Source organism: Acanthaster planci, linkage group LG16 (assembly GCF_054643075.1).
Source record: "Acanthaster planci isolate LZ-2023a linkage group LG16, COTS_SCS, whole genome shotgun sequence".
NCBI classification, from domain to species: Eukaryota; Metazoa; Echinodermata; class Asteroidea; order Valvatida; family Acanthasteridae; genus Acanthaster; species Acanthaster planci.
The window spans coordinates 2857646-2878207 of record NC_141792.1 but is presented as its reverse complement, the minus strand read 5'-3'; the positions used below and the strand labels follow the sequence as shown (position 1 = coordinate 2878207).

The 20562-nt window shown below is 42.6% G+C and overlaps 3 protein-coding genes across 5 annotated transcripts; 2 read left to right on the top strand and 1 right to left on the bottom strand.

The window, feature by feature from the left end:
* Positions 1-470: 470 nt before the first annotated feature.
* Positions 471-2584, bottom strand: LOC110989290 (uncharacterized). The gene has a single exon (XM_022253572.2). It carries the CDS (start codon positions 2419-2421, stop codon positions 1228-1230), a length of 1194 nt encoding a protein of 397 aa, XP_022109264.1. The 5' UTR covers positions 2422-2584; the 3' UTR covers positions 471-1227.
* LOC110989292 (carbohydrate sulfotransferase 11-like) lies at positions 2508-13581 on the top strand. 3 transcript variants are annotated; one of them, XM_087147453.1, is made up of 6 exons: positions 2508-2606; positions 4982-5096; positions 5719-5882; positions 6519-6707; positions 8973-10795; positions 13467-13581. In XM_087147453.1, the coding sequence occupies exons 1-5, from the start codon at positions 2508-2510 to the stop codon at positions 9666-9668; spliced, it is 1263 nt and encodes a 420-aa protein (XP_087003579.1). In that variant the 3' UTR covers positions 9669-10795; positions 13467-13581. The 3 variants fall into 3 exon arrangements, with proteins under 3 accessions (XP_087003579.1, XP_087003580.1, XP_087003581.1); XM_087147454.1 differs by having other exon boundaries at positions 13463-13529; XM_087147455.1 differs by lacking the exon at positions 2508-2606 and adding an exon at positions 3428-4690.
* On the top strand, positions 13132-20367 carry LOC110989284 (carbohydrate sulfotransferase 11-like). Its single transcript, XM_087147456.1, has 5 exons — positions 13132-13644; positions 14116-14209; positions 15618-15772; positions 16943-17131; positions 18138-20367. The coding sequence occupies exons 1-5, from the start codon at positions 13615-13617 to the stop codon at positions 18825-18827; spliced, it is 1158 nt and encodes a 385-aa protein (XP_087003582.1). The 5' UTR covers positions 13132-13614; the 3' UTR covers positions 18828-20367.
* Positions 20368-20562: the final 195 nt, after the last annotated feature.

Here is a 20562-nt window from a genome sequence, read left to right as displayed (position 1 = left end):
ACACATCGTTGGTGTGCTTTGATGTGTTTTGTTTTATTTTCCTCACTAATCTGTTACACAGAATATTTTATATAAACCTTTCCATTTTTTTCCTGTGAAGCACAACGATCAGTAGTGGCATTGTTCTTCGTGAATCACTTCATTGAATTGTGCCGTTATCGCGTATGTGAGCATAGCAACTGCTATTGCGATTTGACCAATGAAAAACAGCAAGGCGGCCATTGGAAACAGCGAAGTCATTGGGGACATTGTCATTGTATTCAGATTCATCTTTAGCGCTCTGACAACTTGAATTTTATGTTAGAAAAATAAGTGAGACCAATTTTGGTATTCGTACAAGAGAGGGTAAATAATTTCTCCCATTGTAATCAATGAACCATATCAAGTAATGAAAGACTGTTTTGGATTTCCTGGTACTCGTATGCTAAGCAGTTTACATAAGGATGCAGATGTTGAGCGTTGAGATGTAGGAGAGCCCAGCACATTGTCATCTTTTATGTTCTTGTTAATAGAACTCCGACGTCATTTTGGGGATTAAAGAAAACATCCTTGATTTAATATTGCATCGATGGCTTCCATTCGGGAAATGGATTTTCTGATTTGTTGACATCAGGGAAGCGTTATTGAAAATAAATAGAAAAAATACAGATTCAAAAGAAGCTTCTATCTAGTGGTAGTAAGAGAACTGAAAAAGACAAAAGTGACCGTTCTTTGCAATAAAAGATCACATCACGTATTTTTGTTATACATGTGTTCATCTTCATTGATTCTTCAATAATGGATTGCAAAATTATTCACTGAGTGTTATCCTTTGTAATATAAACACTTTATTCTTTTATATGGTAATTTATATACATGTTGCTTTAATCATCAGCACAAGAAGCCAAATAGGTTGTATGTTACATAAATATATTTATATTGACAAAACATAATTTTAATCTTAATTAAAGAACACAAAAATCAGCAACCTAAAAAATGGGTTGCATTTCTCACATAATTTCTTGGTTAAAATGCTCATATTTTCTTCCTCCAAGTATAAGGGAAGCGTTCCATGTCTTTTCTCTAATGTCTGATTTTAGGGCAGTTTTATGGAGGTGCTTTACATTTTGGTCATGTCCTATTCATTTTATTTTCATAATCTGTCTTTTTACTTACATTCCTTGATTTTGATTGAGGGTTTTCACCAAAAATAAACAAACAATTATTTACAAAGCCTACTCATTGAATTTAATGTTCTGTTTCTTCGTACGCATTCTCTTCTGGTTGCTTCTCCACGCGCTGTGAGATTGTCTCCAAGTCCTGAAGCTCCATTTGGACATGGGGTTCTCCAACACAAAGGTTATTATTATTATTATTTATTTGTCTTGGTCTTAGGATACACACTAGAAGACGAACATTTAAGGTGAGGGAGATGACCAGGAAGGATAGGGTGACGAAGAAAGCTACCTTCCACAAACCAGCAGGTTGGCGAGGCTTGGGGTGAGGCTTCGGGTGAGGTTTGGGGTGGGGCTTACTTCTGGACGGAATTGTGGCTTGGGAGGATGGCCTGTTCGGCTCAGCTTGTCCTGTTACATCGTCTTGAACGAATGGACCTGGCGTTTGTTCTTTGTCAGCTGAAGGCGCATTGGTAAAACTGGATCTTGCTCTTGTGTGGGGATCTGCGGTGGTGACGTTGGCAGATCCGGCAAGGCCTGCGATCCTGATCGGTCCGACGGTACACGAGCGCCGCTGACCAGGGAAATACACTGATGAGATGGTGCACTCGAATGATGTCCCCTCGTCGGGGATGCCCACTGCCAGAGTCAGCGAAGTTGCTGCCACGGTCTCGTTGCTACAGGATGTCCAGGGATATCGTGTGCACTTTGCGGGCACCTGCATCACTTCCATCGCGACAGCAGAGTTACCACTGTCCGACCAGCAGAGCATGTTCAGCTCCGCGTCTGGATATACCAGGACGGGCCCGTCTGGGGAGCATAACGGGAACGGCCCGCCTGGGAAGTACAACACCGACAGCTGCACGCTGGAAGTGCTCAGGAGAATCTTCAGTCCGTCCCGGGCTTCGCACACGCTGCAAAAGTAGTCCCCTGTGTCCTCTTTTTGCAGCTGGCTGATGATAACGCTCTTAGTCAATGTGCTTCCAGAGATCTCCGTCTGGTACATCAAGCGGCCGCTCTCAAAACTACTCGTCAGGAGGTGGTAGTTGTATGTCACTTGGTCTGGTGGCTGATTGGTCCATTCCACGACGTGGTTGGACCCAAGGCCTGTGGCGACGCATTTTATCTCTACTCGCCCACCCTCCTTCCGATCTGCCTCCGGTGTAACGATCCAGGCGCAGACCTCCGGAGGTGCGCTCTCGACTTCACCAGTAAGGGAGTAAAGTACAGAGAGAAGCAACAGATAGATGTAGCTCTTCCTTGCCATCGTGGGTACAAATCAGTGACACATAATAAGATGTCTCTGATTCCAAATAACTACGTCCTCGTGAAGCAAGTTCGGGAGTATCCAAAATGTCGCACAGAAAGCTATCCACAATCATGTTCCAACAGTCTCCAGTATTTGTTATACATGTACATGTATACAGGCACCGATCCTGCGTACACCATACAGTAAGTAATAGTGGAACAAAATGCTTTTCATTTTTTGGGCGATTCATATTCAAATGAAAGCTCCCAAAGTTCACGACAAAAGCTTACCGCAATCCGTGACACATCGTTCCAACAAAAGACCCTCTTTGCCTTATTGTCACACGCACTTTTTTTAAGCCATTGTCTCGGTCCAAATGCAAGGTTTATGCCTCTTTAGCTCGACGCACTGTAGAATGGTAAAAATATAGAAAGCATACGAACGTGATCAAACCAGTCTACGTACACAGCGATATTAACCATGGTATAGTTGATCAGATCACGTACATGGCATATTGCTCGAGCAGTTGTCTTACGAGGAAACGTGGTCATCACACAATGATTTAGAAAAGTCATGTCAATAGCCAATGGGGCTCTTTGTGTAATGACATAAAATCAAGGATTGCCATTTCCTCCAAGTTTTTTATTCTTCCCGGATTAGAAATCTAGGGCCGTTTTCCAATATTCAACTTCGGCTCCGTTTCACGCTTCGTTCCCAAAGCCAATCCCCAATTGAGGGCCTGAAGCGTTTAAATTACATTGGCTTACTATAGTTTTTGGCTCTCTTGCATCTTATTTGATATTCTGTGGCACTGTTCGACTGATTAATGCGCTTACAGCTTCAAAGTCAGCTAGTAAAAAAAAACAGTTGACGCCTGATACGGAGTCGTATTATTATTATTGAGTATATTGAGTATTGGAAAACGGTCTAAATTTTAATTTATGAACACGAATGCTCACTCTTATTTGATCAATACAAGTAAATTTGTCAACATAACATATAACCGGTTTACAATTACACGTATATTGTAGGTATCATTATTACGGAGGGAATAGGAAATTGGCCGGAGTGGGTTTAGTGTTATTTCGCTTTATACCGTAGGCCTAGGTGAAATGTGTCAGACCGTTGACGATCAGTATCCAATCAGAATTCGAGGCAGAAAATAGAGCGCCTATTCAGGAAGTGTCCAATAATGTAGGTGTGCTACAGCTGACCAGGAGTGAACCAGAGTGAACTAGAGTGTGTGGCAGTTTAGCTTGGGTAGGACACTCAGCCTTGTACAATTTCAAGTTCGTTCTGTGTGTGGCATGACATTTTGCGAGTAATCTTTATCGTTATGTTAAAACTTCTTTCACATTTCTGATTCCAACATAACATAATGCTACCGTTCCCCTCGGTATATCAGTATGGGAAGTGTGAGCATTCAAGCATTTATGTCCCCGGCCTATGGTAAATTCTAGTTAATTATACTTCAGATGTAAAAAAAAACTGTTTGCAGAACCATCCCGGTAAATGTGGAGGGGGTTGATTTTACGTTTTCCTGGTAGGCACGGTAAAATTTTCATAACGCACACCACTAGACCACTACCGGATACATTTGGAAGGTCTGTAGGGTTTGGTTTGTGGTTACACCCCGTACTGTCTTTTTTCAGAAAGAATCCGGCATGCTCCCGATGGACAGGCAGTACACACTACCCGAAGCTTAAAAGTAACCGGTGTTCAGAACCAACACTCTCAAAAAGAGATAGATCATACACGGTGAAGCTGCAAACCTCACTTGTTGTAGACCCGTATCCAAGTCTTGCCGAGGTCGCCAAGTTTGGTCGTTGTCCTCTTGGTAATCGCCTTTGACTATCGATCGTAAAAGGAGTAATTACATTGTGGCGCTTTCGAGCATCTCAACCCCACGCAATATGCATGCTGAGCCTGATTCATTGGCCAAAAGAGTCTTCGAGCTTCTTACGTAACCTCCACAACCATTGGAAAAAAAAACATGTCGGTGCACTAACTGGACACTGCCATGTTACGAGATCAAGTTGTAGGCTTCATGAAGAATAATATCGCACCAGCTAGTTTTTAGTTGGTCGGGAGAGAAGTATGTAGAAATTGGCTATACATATTTCTGCAGGATTTATAGCACGTGAGGTGACACCCTCAGTTGCATTTGATTGGAGGTCCAGTGTTGCCTCATTTTTTTACTGTCACATGCATAAGGTATCTGCCTCTTAGGACAATAATCTAAAAGCAAAAATCTCATCAACGGTCAACCACGGTGGATGTACCGATGGTAAGTGCGTACTAATGTCAATATTAACATATCACGAGACAACAGTTATGTAACCGTTTTTTCAACGACTACAAGAAAAATTCGAGAGTGGCAAAGCAGGTATTTTATCACAATTGAAACGCTCCTGTCGAAACTTTGCTGATGTGCCAAATAACACTGCAGGCTTTTCGACAGTTCCCCCTTTTTAGTAATCATGTTGTCTTGCCGCAGGTTTCATTGGCAAGGCCAATTCCCAATTCAAAGCTCTTAACGTCTCCTTAATCGTGGATAATTTACATTTTTATACAACAGGCTCAGGCTCAAGGACATCATCAGGGCCTTTTGACTCATTGGCAGTGCTCTTTTCGGTCTGCTTGCGGAATTGTGCTGACCACAGTTTGTCTGATGGGGATACTTACCTCATACCGTAAGCTTAAGAATCATCCATAATTAACCTTGAACGTGTAGTTGGTCCTGAGTTCTTTTTGCTTGCCCTGTAATATCGAGTCCGATGACATTTTAAGAGCTTGCACGGGTCTCACTACAACGTTTCAGAGGCCTTTAGGGGACAAAGTCATCTCCTACAATATAAAGAGGAACAGAGACAAAATCTTCGTTAAGCGTGAGGAAGTATTTACTCTGGGGATAACAATGAGTATTTACTCGGAGCTTATTGATGACAGGGCAACAAAGCCCTGTTTGCACAGCGCACGGTTGTGTCAGCACCGTTTAGGCCTACAAAATTTTCTGCTTTGTTCATCGAAGGAGGAATTAATGTCAGAGCCTGTCAGCATTTCTTTGCATAAAAATGTCGTAAAGGGAAAGTGCAGGGGAAAGGATAGTGTTATCGATAGAGCCAACGGTGACTCTTAAACAATGCATCGGTTGCTCCTTTCCAAGAATAATAAATTTAACCAGTTCACAACATGTACCGTTAACACCTGCAGCTTCCCACTCACTATTCAGAACCAGGTTTCTTTGCAAAGATGCCGAGCAAACAGAGTGTTATCGCAATATGAAACTCTTGCCGATCACTTCCCTTCCTCCAGGATACTCCACTGCCAATACTTTTCCAGGTTCTCAGAGGAAGCCCTCAGATTTGTCACCAACTTCACGTTCAGTTATTAGGCCTACGACAGGCGACTCCGTCGGCGATGATTTCGAGCTTCTCCAATGGAACTTTTCGCAGAGGTTCCAACAAGCATTCAAGAAGGTAGCATGCATACAGATCAAGTTAAGACACAGCAACCCAGTGAAACTATTTGTCACAATTAAACACATAAAAACACAATTTTTAAAAATTGGAATAAAACCCAATCCTAATACTGATTTCCTAAGCCTGACAAATCTCATTGTCCAAGCATTGTTGGCAGTGTTTGAATAACGGTCAGAAGTTCCCTCGGATTTATCGTTGAAGGGGCTGGCACAACTTACTTAAATGTCTCGGACTGTTACCTCCGAAACTAGCTGATGATTCTCAAGTCCCCCACCCCCAATCCAAAGGTTACGCCACAGGAGACGAGGACTTACAACCAAAAGACCTAGCTGCTTAAAATATTGGTCTATGTATACTGGATATTCGAATTTCAGAAACTAAAAACCCCGAGAACCTCTTGCAGGGGTGCAACTGGTTGAGTCACTGGCGGATGTATGAGCACAGATGGCCGAAATATCTTACTTGGAATAACTTGGCACACGTGTACTTTGAATTTTTTTTTGTGCATGTGCGTACAGCACGTCCTTGTTTGTAGCTCTGCTGTTGGGACCCCGGTCCACTCACTTTTCTGTGAGAATATTCAAAGACAGTGTGCTTGTTTAATGTTTCATAATGCTCTTATCCGTGTGTCAGATAAATTCGGGACAGACTGATGAACCCGACGAACGGTTCATGGAGAAGCAGGCGCTCGTTCAGCTTCGACGCAAAAAGGTCTTAAGAGGAGCCTGCCGACGGCATCCTCTGCTACATCAAGATCCACGATCCGCTGGACAAATGTTCATCTTAGAAAAGCGCAAAATACTTTATTGCTCCGTTCCAAAGGTAGGTGCCAAATCATCATTCCACACTCTGAGCTGTTTAGGTAATGACAACGACTTTCATTCACTGATCGGCAGTCAATCCGTTACAAGAGCCAGCATTTACTTTTGAATACATGCATCAAATGTTATCGAGCATTTACAGGGTAATACAATGTTAATAGTAAAAAGCAAAGAAAATCAGTTTCCTTCTTGAAACTCAATAATCCTAGAAAGAAAATAATTCAGTTTCCAGGCTAACACAAGCCAAACTTAATCTACTATAACAGTTATGATGTGCAATTCCATGTATCAATAAAATTTGTTTCTATATAGAGTCCTGGCTGATCGAAATACTATTATTCGAATAATTATTCATTCGGTCTGACTCGGCCTGAACAGTTTTTTGCGGCTGTGAGAGATTTCTTGGTCGAATTTACTTTTCACGGAAAATGTAAAACTAATAAACACTTTTTAGTAAGTTTTGAAAATGGTTTCCGGATTGTGCTTTTATTCTGTCAAAAAAAATTTGGATGAATAATAAAAAAAAAGGCTATTTTTATACCAATTATGGTTAAAGATAATTTTAGAAGTTGCTACCTTCGGCTGCGATCGGCCTTAACTAAAAGAAAACTTGCTCAGCAATTAATGTCTACTGTCATTTGGATTATACATGCTCGTGATTGTTTTTATTAATCCAGGAAATATCGAAAAGGGTCTCTCTAAGATGTTTCCCAATATGAACCTACAATATTTCAGATTGCAATCTTGAACACCATGGTCGTAACTATAGAGTTACTCTGAAAAAAAGTGTAGTTTAATTTAACCCTAAAAGAGCCGGGCTATTTTTGGCCATCTCACAGGGCAGGATTCCGCCACCCCCCCCCCAGAAATCGGCTCTGCCTTGCGCGAATTTTCAGACTTTCTGCATGTAAAAACACTCCTTATCACTGTTTAGATTTGACTCGGTCGGAGAAACAGTTTTGTTGTTAAGGTTATTTGAAGTTCAAGGCTACATGCTTGCCACCTCGAGTGCATTGAGCATGCACCGCAGTGGAAAAAGTATACATTTTTGGCCGACTCGTTTTGGTAAAATGCGCGCTTTGTAAGAACAGTACGTCTAATTTTCACAGAAGTGGTATAAAAAATGACTGGAAAGAGTTACTCTAAAGATAAAAACTCTCAAAGGCTCAACTCCTGATAAAATGTAGTGTGGCAATATCGTAAAAAAATGTTGAGGGGCAAGAACTTACTTGCAATCGATGGGATAATGGGTCATATGAAAAACAAACTAGCAAATGCTATGAAGTTCAAGCAAACGGCAAAAGCATTTACTGAGAAGTCAAACCATTAAGAATAAGCAAATGCTTGGTTTTTTAGGAATAAAATGTTTTTTTTTACTATTCAGCATCTACTGGTATAAATACAGTGTAGTAGCAAATGCTTTATGCTTGTGGCTGACTGCACAGCCGAATGGATTTGCACAATGGGGCTTCTATTGTAGGCACGTACCTACATACACAGTGCGGCACGGTGCCGTATCTTGAGACCTCAGCATGCCAGACAAGCATGATGGCAGTAACTTGTATCGCAAAAACCTTGCTGAAGGAAATTGCTCTACCACACTTAAACCGGTAGGCCTACAGCTGCCTGCATCTGGTTTCTTGAGATTCCGTCCTAAAGGCATACAGCTTTTCCTTTCGAATGGCATTCATGCTAACGCTGCCATTTATAGCAAATACTCCTCGTTTTCAAGCTTGCGCTGACCCAGTCTTGAAAATGTCAAGTAAATATAATAATTCTGTAGAACTCACTCATTTTTATTCATACAAAATGAAGCAACCGCTAAAATAAAAGCGTTTGCTTCATTATTATTCATACAAACACGAGAAAATGCTTCAAAAATGATAATAAAAGCAGATACTACTTAATTTTCATACGACCCAGTGTCTGTGTATTTAATCATGAGTGGCTTTTTTTTGCTTCAGAAATCGTTGAAACCACGTTGCCCTCTGACATAAATGAGGCCCAGAGTGCGGTAGTCTGGTTAGTAAAACGGAAATATTAAGTACGTACATACTGGATTTGGTACGTGTTGCTGCAGGTGCACCTGGTTGAAACCGCCAACTACATTAGGGACAAGGTCTAACAAGTCGGCATTTCGTACGTACTCTTCATGCTGGGCTCTGTATGATGTGAACTTGACAGTTCTGGCGAGAGTTACCGGAATACATCGCTCCTTTTTTAATGAAATTTGATACAGTCCTTCTGTTGATTACTCACTTTTCAGACCGGGAGTACCAACTGGAAGAGAATCTTTATGGTCTTGGAAGGTGTCCGCCCAAATTTACAGAACATCTCGTCATACGAAGCCCATTATAGCAACGGCTTCAAAGTATTGCCGCATTCCGGTCTACTGAGACAGATACGAGAATTGGACTCCTACACCAAGTTCCTGCAGGTGCGCCATCCGTTTGCCCGCCTGATCTCGGCCTACCGGAACAAGATCTCCGGCGAGATCCCCTGGAACTGGCAGGAAGAACGGTTTCAACAAATTGCCCTTTACATCGCCCGAAAGTATCGCAAGGGGGCGCACGCTGGCTTGTTTAACCTCACGACGCTCCGCGTGTCTTGGGACGAGTGGGTCCGATATCTGACCGACCCCGCTGAGCGGAGCGGGTTCAACTCGCATTGGCGGGAGATGTACAAGCTCTGCCTGCCTTGCCGCGTCCAATATGACCTCATCGGTAAACTGGAGTCCGTGGACTCTGATTTATCGTTTCTACTCGACCACTTGGGACTCGAACACATACTTTTCCCTTCAATCAGACCTCTTTACCATCGTGAGGACGAAAAAACGGGTAATGCTCTTATCCGTCAATACTTTGGCAATATGAGTCAAAGGGACCTTCAACGGCTCTATAAAATTTACCAGTTGGACTTTGAAATCTTTGGTTTCGAAAAACCAGGTTTGATGAACTTCTAATGTGCACTCAGTCGGGCATTTCCTTCGGAGAAAAATAACCAGATATGCAACAAATAGCGGTGCTTTTTCGGGGATTCCCCAACATCTACGCCTCCTAAAGCCCTGGATTTTAATACACATAATAAATGCACGATTGTTCCAAGCACACAAAAATCATTATTAAAATTTATCCAATGGTTGCTGTATTCTTTCACAAGTTCTATAATTTAAACATTCGGAAAGATGTGTCACAATATCATTCTTGCATGATAGTCGTCAGTATATGGGAAAGAGACTGTTTTTAATACTCATTTTAATGCTTGTACATTAATTTTGTTTGTTGAAATGGCTTCGAGTACTAAGGTTTTAATCCCCCGATCGTTGGATGGAGATCCGCCAGCTTAATGACCCAGAGCTGCAAGCCAACCTACTCTTTTCTGTGCACTCAGCGATACCGTGCGCGATATATGGGGCCGATGGGTCCCCCCCACACACACACACATGTCCGATCCCTATACACACTCTAGACTATTGTTACCTAACACATTCTCCCCCAGAAGTCTGTAAAGAATTCCTGAGATTCCGATCAAACAATGACCGACACAGAGGCGGGGGTTCTCTTGCATCACATGGTCTTAGAAGTGTAAATGACAGGAAAAAACTCCTTTATCTGGCTGCCGTGATTGCATTCAAAGTAGTAGATCTCGCATCAGTCTCCCCCTCCCCTCCCCCTCTCTCTGTCCGTCTTGTTTGTTTTCAGTAAATATGACTGTCATTGAAGAATTGAATTCGAAGTTTGACACAATCCTGTGCAGACTTTGTCGCACTTTTTACCGCATTTAAATGCACTGCGTTCGACACGGCAAAAACACAAGGTTTGACGGAGCCCGAGTTACATAACAAATCGCTTTCGCTTTTTATGTAAAGAAATATGGCACCTCGTGAGCTCCTTTGGAGCACTCGTCCACACAAAAGTGCGCATCCCTACAAAAGCACATGTATATGTACTCGCGGTTGCCGGCTTAATCGTCCACCGGCCATGTCGTGAATAAACACCTTAATTTTGGATTTCGAAACCTTCGTTTACCTCTGGATAATAGAGTTTTCTGTAGAGGTGTTTGTCAGGTGGAATCTCAGTTCATACGTTGGTAAGTCTGACTCAACATTTGAGTGCAAGTATAGAAAGTTTCAGTATTTTTTAAAATAAAAAAATAAGGACATTCGAGCAACAGTTCCATACACGGACGCCACTTGACACCCTGTGCACAAACTCTATGAGACTGGTCTGAAATAATCTGTTTTTTTAGTACATGATTTGGTATTCTCCGCCAGGGCCTAAATTGAAGTTTTCTGGACATGTTTTTGCTTTCTGATGGCTATTAAGTCACTGTAGGGAAGAATTACTGGTGTCCGTATATGGAACTCTCCCATTCAGGAATAAATCACGCAAGCGAGTCCGTGGGCCTGCCTGATGGGTAGAGAGGCTCGTATACAAGTTTCAAAATGAACTCGGACGTGCTTCATTTTTGGCATGGGTGGTTAAAATATCGAGCTGGCTTACTAGGTTTACGCCTTTGATATTTAACCGTTGGTTTCTGGAGAAACCTTTGCCTTTTTATGTTAATTGGATGTTAAACAGACAAACTGTTTCATTATTACATGGAGTTGATCGAGTTTTACGTAACTCTCTAGAGCTTGGCCCTCTTTGATATGTCTCTTCAACTTCAGTTTCATCAAGATGCAGGAAATTATTTTTCCCTTTTCTTCCTTGTTACAGTGAAGTTACGCATGCCTCCCAATGCACATAAGTGTAGTGATTCAAACGGTTTGATAGCGTGAACAAGCTGCACTGTTTGGAGGTCACTCTTAAGCTTTACCTTGAGTGACAAAATCCTCAAAGGAACCATCTACATTTCTACCTCTTGATGTTTACACTGTACGACGGACAGCACTTTCAATTATGCAGGGTAAATTCGTCAGGTATATGCACCATGTTTACTCACGAGTGGTGTGTACCAAAGGTATTGTGCGACTTAAGCTTCACCCGAGACGTCTCGCTATTGGTTCCGTCTCCTCTTTATTCTGCAAAAGAGGAGCGACATTACCAGTTGAAAGACAACGGTCTGAACGATTTGTTGTTTACATATATAGGTTCAAAATACCGCATTTCTTTGTGAATAAGGCATTGTACAGCAAAGTAGCATGTAGATATTTGTGGGCTGTTAACCAGCGTGACGTGCAGGTGGGACGGCAGTGATAGCGACATGCCGTCCTCAGACAAAAATCTATTTAGTCGGAAGACAGTGACGAGTACCGATGATTCTGTGACTGATGGGTTGGCGCTAGGAAGAAATATTGTACTCACCAGCCCAGGGTTTGTGTATTTGGTGATGGATATGTGGTGACAGAATCGCTCGCTGTACAGGAAAATTTCATTAAATCTGAATGTTTTGAGACTCCTTTGGAAATTAGAAAGTAACAAGGATCCGCACAAGACGGTAACAATTACATTTACTCTGTTTTCTCACAATAGCTGTTGCTCGTCTTTAATAAGCTTTTTGCTCTCACTGTTGTTCTTTGCTAAAACACTGTCATTCACTTAAAAGATACATTGGTCTTTTTCGGTGCTAAGCCTGGCATATCTCCTGTGCCAGTCTTCGGTTGTTTAACGCGTCGTCGTCTGTTTCAAGTGCGGAGGATAGAGTCGCGTCTCACTTTGGTTATTGGTGGATTCTCATATGGCTGAGAGGCCAGTCCTCGCATGAAACAGGCAGCAGGACATTGAGGGTGGGGGCACGTAATCGTTGTTGGGGACCACGGTTGCTCTACCCGCCTCTTTCGCTCCATTGTTTTGGCCTCAGTAGGGGATTTTCTTCGTTGTCTGAAGAGCTTTGTGCCTTCCTCAGCGGCGGCTCGATCTCCAGGCCTTGCGGTCTGGCCCACCTATAGTTACTGTACCGGGTCTGATGGTTTAGGCCCTATTCTTGTAATATTGTGTAGGGGATCTCTTGGGACATTGCCCGTTGCTACCTCGCTGAACGGGACCGGTTGAGGCAGCTCTTTGGGGTCCATGGGGTTGACATATCCCATCCAACAAAGGTGATAGCCTACTTGATGACAAGGCTATCGATACTTTGAGTCTCTGCGCGTTCTAGGACCTCGAGATTTCTTAATATTTCCAATCCTGCCAGATGAAGGCAGGAATTACCGACCCAGGAACATAAAGCAGTGAAATTTGCGATCACCTTTTATTCCGATGCATTGTGCCCACTTATCTTAAGCACTGGACAGGCACCTCTGCTCCAAATTGAAGCCACTGTGAGGCAACCTTGTACAATAAATGTTGGCAGTTTCCAAGTCACGGGCTTTAGTGCATTGCATGAATGCACTTAGTGAATGGATTAAATTTGAAGGCAATTGTATTGGATACCCTAAGACGGTCACGCGGTCACTTCATTCACATATAGGCGTCTTGTTGCCTATCCAGGGCATAGAGATCATTGATTTTGCCCTACAGCCTTGTACATTCAGTGCAGAAAAACCGCGCGAAGCAGGGAATGGCAGAACACTACATGCGCATCTATTACGCTCTTTTCACAGCAATTTTCATGTGACAGAGATGGACACCCTAGCTTTTCACATTCAGAGTTTGAGGTTTTAGTCTAGAACGTTTTTCCTCAGTATGTTGCAAAAAAAAGTTGATCGCTTTGGTTGTGCGGTACATGGGAAACCCCAGCGTTTTGGACTAAGTGCGAGTATGCCACCTATCTTCATCGGGCAGGAGATACTATTAAAACTTTGCATTTCTCTCCAAGGCAGATCGTTTGATGTACGGTGACATTTGTAGAAAAGTGACTCACTGGGTAAGGAAACAGACCCGCTGTCGTCTCACGTTCAAAGTTTAGGACATAATCAATAGACTGTTTGCCGTCTACCCATCAAGACACATTCAATCAGAAAGCGACAAATGGCACGCCAAGAGGAAGAAGTACTTAAGGTATGCGTAATAATTATTTAGATAGATAGATATAGATGGATGGATGGATGGATGGATATTTTATGTTTGTTTTAATTTGTGCATTTTCAAGGTTATTCTAGTTTTAAGCGTCATCCACTTTGTTTTCATTTCTATGATGACGCAGTTAATGCGCACATTTTGACTCAGCTGCTGTTAATTTTGTCGACTGCAGTTTACCGGAAATGCCACAAAACGTTCAACCATAGCAAAAGGTGGCGAACCCTTCAAGTTCAGGCTGTGTACAAAATGTGCATTTACTGACGGAGGTGATTTCATAATGCATTATGAAAATCGTGAAACACCTTATTCATTCGACCTCTTTTCTTTCCCATACGAGCCTTCTTTTCATGGCCTAGATTTGAAGGGGGGGTTGAAATCCCCCAAACTAAAAATGGCCTCTCTGAAGGTTCTTGATGAAATCATCAAACGATTTTCTTTCTTTTCTTAAAGGTTGCGCCATATCTTCAAAGACTTTTGAGGCATTGGCTTGCTGTCTGTCTAGTCCTGCTAACCACATGTACGACAGCGATTGTTATTTCTTATAGTAAGTTCAGTAATCTTTGTTCCTGAAAGATTGATTGGGCTTGTTTCTGGCCAAGGGCGAATCTAGAACCATTTGGGGTTTGGATAATTTTTTTAGGGGGGGGTAAACCACTTTGTGAATGATGGGGCTACGTTTGAGGCTTTTTACTGGCTCTTGGAAGGAATGGAAATGAAAAAGAATAAAGTATAGGCATTCTCTAACTGTCCCCCCTCCCTCGCACAAATGTCTTTTTTCGGGGGATAGCATTGGCCCTCTGCCTCCCTCGATTCACCCATGTTTATACATGAGTGGGGATCTTGTGAGGACTTAGGAGGCCTCACACATGATTTCAAAGAATCCTTCGGCAGATCGGGGGTCAGCAACAGGGACGACGTCCACTCCAAACAACACACACCAAGACACAAGAGGGCAGTTTGGGAAATGAACGAAAACGAAACGACCTTCCTAGTAATCGTATAAAAAGTCTGAAAAATTTACGGTAGTAATTCATGAAGCCATGAAGATCAGACAAAGAAATTTCGTATCTTTTTATTTGCCTCAACCTCACACAGAAACTTTCGGGACCCACCTTTTTTTTTAGATAATAGAGTAATAGCAGTTATGCCTCTAAACAGCGGTGTATCCAGCGTTTGGTGTGAGTGAGTTATGTTTGTTTTTGCATTCAATTCGTGACCCTAAGGGGCAATAAGGTGACTGATTCATAAAGGGTCCCCAGTTGACCGTTGTGTACAAAACATATGGATGGTCTTCCAGAAAAGTGTTAAGCACAAGCAATAGAGAGGCAATAGGGGTCCCCAGTCGCAGGCACATACATACGGGGGGGGGCAAATTCAAAAGCTAATGCCACCCTGGGTTTATGCAACATAAGGATGTTGGGGGAGAAAATTTTCAAAAGCTTTACTCACGGTCCCGACATCCTTGAATGGTGTTGTTTTCTCATGGGTTAACCGTTTTTGTGCTATTATCTGATAAGTGAAATATTTTTATAAATATTTCATAACAACCGAAAAAAAATTCGGGGGGAGTTGCCCCCTGCCCCTCCCCCGGCTGCATGACGCCACTACTTCTGAAAATAAGGTACAGAGCAAGAGAGGCAATTAAAATGAGAAGGCCTGATACTTTTTGACATATATGACGACACGCAAAAGAGGGGCAAATGATCAATTGGAGGATTTGGCAACTATCACTCTTTTTCAAAATTTACAGATTTGCTAAAACCTTGTCATATACGCATTAAAGTCTACCCAACACAAGCATTATGGTTAGCATGAAAATCCACCAAGCAAAGGTATTCTGAAACAAAGCTATCCCAAATAAAAGCACTATCCCCACGGGGATTACGAGCAAGCACATTTTTTTTATTGTTGTTTCTTCGTATCCAACTCATTTGTGCTTTTTTCTTTTCAAGGCTATTCCAGTGCCATTCCGGCCCTGGATTCGTCCAGGAAAGCAGCAGTGTCCCCATATGCGCCCTCTGTCGATCCAAGAAACGATGACGTCAGTGAGGATCTGCAGCCTGACGGACAAAACCTCTCGCAGCGTTTTCCGCAGTCAGTCGGTGAGGTAAGGTGAAACTCAGACGACAAGTTTTGGCATATTCCACAGATTTGTTGGGATGAATCAAGCAGCTGTCAGTGGACCCACATGACAGCTTTTGAATCATCACTTTTTGCCTTTGCTCTTTCGCCGTAACATGTCCTATTCTGTTCCTGTATATTTCAGTGAAGGAGTTGTCCATTGGAAGCTGGTTTTCCTTTCCACGACAAAACATGGGGTGAAAGTTCGAAGGAGCAATTTTGTATATTGTTTCATTACTGCAATATTCTACTAGGGGTGTAGTTACTAGTTAGCTTTCCTCTTTTTTCGATGTAACCAATGGACATCTTACAGTTATTAAAGTAAAACGTCAGAATTTAGGACTTGGGTCAAATTGATTTTATTTTTACGATTATGCAACTTAATCCTCTGTATATGTTGAGTATTTGAATGTAGGCTGTTAAATTTGAATAAAATCCGGTACAGCTTTGTGGATCGGTCTTTTAGACTCAAACTTTACTTCCTGACGTTCTTACTTCTGGAAGTTCTTACAAACCTGATCTGACATCCCCGCTGTGAGGCTTTTACAGAAAATGCCAACGGACGAAGCGTGATGGCAATGCATTAAAATACGACTTAATTTACTGAACAGTTCTATTAGAAGTATGTAAGGTTGTGGGGCAAATGTAAAAAAAAAAAACTTGTCGGCGGATCTCACCCTCGTAGAGTGCTACGCCGTCCGAGGAAAGCGTTACAGTATAGAGTGAACGGTGTCGGCAGTTCAAGTCTGGATGCTGCATTCGGCACTGTTTTCTTTCCTTTTTTTTAGTTTGTTTCCTGGTGGCAAAGAGAAGCTTGACAAATAAATAGGCCTACGAAGTATGGCATCATCAGTCCAGAGATCTATTGGTTTTCTGTCCGAATTATAAGTTGAGAAGTTTCTTTTATTTCGAGGGAAAAAGTTCACCTCGATGCGCACTTGACGTTGAGCCTCGCTTGTCAACCTAGCACATACATCACATTACACGATTGTAAAGCGCATGTTTGTGTTAGCATCTTGTATTATTAAAGTCTCGTTTATTGGTTTCATTGTCTATTATTAACAACCGAGTCTTGGGAAGTCGCGTGATAGCCGTGCAGAGGTTTGTAAACAGTCTGCCTCATTAACCGTTGCAGCCTTTGTCTGTGTCTTATCAGATGAACTCTGGACGGGACGGCGATCCGGACAATCGTTTCATGCAGGAACAAGCGCTTGTTCAGCTCCGACGCAAGAAAACCATGAGAGACGCCTGCCGACGACAACCTCTTATCAAGCAGGAGGAACGATATGCCGCCCGATTTTTCATCCTGAAAAAGAGCAAAATACTTTACTGCGCCCTCCCCAAGGCAAGTGTGACACGTGTTCATCTGCTGGCTGGGTATCATATTGCACACATCATCGTGCGGCACGAACGAAGCCACCCAGTCTCGATTTTTGGACCTCTAAAGATGATTGCCACCATATTCGGTTTGGTTTGGCGTATAGGCACGTTTTCTCTTTAGCCACGCTATGGAAGAGCATTGACTGATTATTGCAAATTAAGATGTAGGAAATTCCTGCTTGGCAAAAAGGGATAGTAAAACACTGAATCTAATCGAGCGGTGTGCAAAACATATTTTCAGGATAGACGTAAAGGCATTCGTGCCGTTATTAGAACAGTACCCTGTCAGGCATGCTGAAACACTTTATCGGAATTCATTCAAACACCGACGCAGAAATGGCCAGGTTGGATCAGTCTCAACTCGGCTTTCTGTCTATGTTGAGTTGGAGAGTGCACACACAAGAACGGACGTACCGATGTCTTGCTGGCTTTAGTAGACACCAGATACACACTCTGCCCATGTATTTACGCATTGTGACTTCAAAATGAAACCCAACTTGTCGATAAAGTGCCTTTTTAGCTAGCTTCAATAAATTACTTAAACACAAAAAAGTTGGTATTTTATTGAGGGTTGGGGTTCTGGACGTCATTTTGTAAAATAGTTTATTTTCTTTTCAAATGACGTCACGCAGTTTGGGCTTCGTTTCTGTCGTGTTGAAAAGATTGGGTCTATGCTTAGCAAAGCTATACTGACGACCGAGTGATTTAAATGGCCTTTGAGGAAAAACTGCAGACAAACCACTATGTAGTGAAGGTTGACAGGCCAACTACAATTTTTTATTCCCTCAGAGTAAATTATTTATTAATTGAAATTCCAACAAGACCTTCAGAAGCATTGGTTTTATAAACAAATGCTCAACTCCTGCAGCAAAAACGGGAAAGATAAGAGAGAGAAAGGGGGTTATTATTTTCGTTACTGCACGGTATAAATTGATGCTTTCATAATATTCTCGATGACGCCCTCTATGCAGACAGGAACTACCAATTGGAAGCGAGTTTTCATGGTACTTGAAGGGTTCCGGCCAAATGTTGAGAATGTCTCGTTCCTCGACGCCAATGTGAACAACGGCTTCAAAGAAGTGCCACACTCGAGTTTACTTCGGCAGATACTGAATCTGAACACCTACACCAGGTTCGTGCAGGTGCGCCACCCGTTCGCCCGCCTAATCTCGGCCTACCGGAACAAGATCTCCGGTGAGGCCACGCGAAGCGGGCAGGATCCGAAGTTTACCGATATCTCCCTGCACATTGTTCGCAAGTACCGCAGGGGGGCGGAGGGTGAGGATTTCAACCCTGAGACGCTCCGCGTGACGTGGGACGAGTGGATCCAATATCTGACCGACCCTACCGAGCTCAGCAGATTCGACCCGCACTGGCGGGAGATGTACAAGCTCTGCCTGCCGTGTCGCGTCAACTACGACGTCGTTGGAAAACTGGAGACAGTGGAGTCGGACTCGAAGTTCCTGCTCAACTACTTGGACCTCAAACAGCTCCGTTTCCCCACGTCTAGACCGCTGTTCCACCATGGTATCGACAGAGAGGACAAAGAATTGTTGGAACATTATTTTGGCAATATGAGCACAAGGAACCTTCAACAGCTCTATAACATTTACAAGTTGGATTTTGAACTATTCGGCTATAAAACAAAACCAGTTTTGTAATTGAAACTTGAATTGATGACTGTAGGAAATCTCAACTCAAAAGACCTTTGTAAAACAACTTATTGTATGACACCCCCAACATGTGCATGTGTAATTTCAAACAAGTGATGGATTGGAATAAAGGTGCTATCATGGAATTGGAGCTGTTTATTCTGTACTTTAGAAGTAATGATAAAATTTACAATGATCCACTGTACATAAAGTTTCTTGCAAAAAGAAACTGTTGTCTTATCTATGTAGGCTATTAGGCTATGAACAATATTTTTTAATATGAGAAGAATTTAATTTCCACTTTATATTGAAAGAAGACTCTTCTAGAGGAAAGCAGAGACAATAAGGGTGGGATTTACAGTTCAGGGATGCGACTTCAACCCTTCTCTCTGAAAACATATTACTTTCATGTGAATCAGCGTACTATAACGTAAAACAGTATCAGTACCGGTTTGGGGATTTTAAGTTTACCATCGTTGGTTCCCTATGTATGTCTGTTTGTATAGTTATTTCAGTGTACCAGTTTAGCCTAGCAGTCCCTGTCCATAGACGTGCGAAAGGCATGATTTGATCTCTCTTGAGAGCGGGTTAGCGTAGCGGCTCTTTTGTCGCTTGCACCAATGGTTGAGGCCCAGGCTCGAGTCCCCGGCTCGGACCAGGCTTTAAGTGCATCTGGTTTCCAGCCCAAACTCGCTCTTGCAGGTTTTATCCGGGTACTCCGTTTTCCTCCTGCCTCTAAAACTGGACCGTCTTCCTAACTCTGTAATGTGATGCTGATTAATACAGATTGCGAATAAATGTATAGTTATTGGCGCAAATAGCCTAACAAGCCAAAAGCGCCATTAAAACAACAACTGGACCTCTCTTGAGTAGTCGACCCAAGTAGATCAGTATTCCTGACGACCTATTTGTGCGCCAGCGCGGGAAAGAAGCACTGTAGTCAAGTGTGAGTATGGCATAGTAATGTAAATAATCGCTTACTGGTCGCTAATTATATTGCTGCACTGAAACGTAGTCAATTTTTATGACTGTCCATTTCGAATCTTGAAAGAATCGGTAATGTACACTCATTGTAATTTCTTAACGTTGTTGTGCCTGAGTACAGTATAACTTAGTTGTAACTTAGGTGAGGTTTTTGTGAATGTTTTGCGAATGAAGAAGTGTGGCCCGTATGAACCGAATCCTTCCCCCTTGTTATTATCCCCGTTCGTCGACTCTGAGAGTGGTGCTTGGGTGTGATTGCCGCGAGTGGTGTCCTACTGGCCTGGCGGTAAACTGCCGCCGAAACGGATCGGCGTCACCTGCCTGCCAAAGCTAGACCGCTCGCTGACGTGGGCTGGCCCGACCGGGTAGCAAATGGAAATTGGTGACATCGAAGGTGGGTGCCCATGCCGCTGAGTTAATGATCGGCCTGGGTGCCTAATTCTAACTTACTGTTAGGGTCTCGGGGTGTTGAAGTATTTTGAGTTTTAACAGTATAGTTTTTGCATCGTAATGAATTCAAATCCAGTTGATTATCTGCCAGAATTTCAACTCGATAGTGGACAAAAATCTTCAAGTTTTGGTTTGTTTCTGATTTCTTTACACAAAAAGAAAGAGGGCAAGCACGTACTGACAGTCCACAGCTGTTTAAAGACAGAGTTGCGACATGGGCGTCTTAATTGTTGGAATCGAAATGGTGCCGTGGATATGCATCAGTGCATACTGACAATAATAGCACACAATAACATACCGTGCACATATT

Bases quoted from the DNA above. Each gene is read 5' to 3' on its own strand.
- LOC110989290 (XM_022253572.2), bottom strand. From the start codon at position 2,421: ATGGCAAGGAAGAGCTACATCTATCTGTTGCTTCTCTCTGTACTTTAC.
- LOC110989292 (XM_087147453.1), top strand. From the start codon at position 2,508: ATGTCGCACAGAAAGCTATCCACAATCATGTTCCAACAGTCTCCAGTA. The intron at 2,607-4,981 runs GTAAGTAATAGT...TTTATACAACAG, and splicing joins GATCCTGCGTACACCATACA to GCTCAGGCTCAAGGACATCA. The intron at 5,883-6,518 runs GTAGCATGCATA...TCCGTGTGTCAG, and splicing joins TCCAACAAGCATTCAAGAAG to ATAAATTCGGGACAGACTGA.
- LOC110989284 (XM_087147456.1), top strand. From the start codon at position 13,615: ATGGCACGCCAAGAGGAAGAAGTACTTAAG. The intron at 13,645-14,115 runs GTATGCGTAATA...CTTTTCTTAAAG, and splicing joins AAGAGGAAGAAGTACTTAAG to GTTGCGCCATATCTTCAAAG. The intron at 14,210-15,617 runs GTAAGTTCAGTA...TTTCTTTTCAAG, and splicing joins AGCGATTGTTATTTCTTATA to GCTATTCCAGTGCCATTCCG.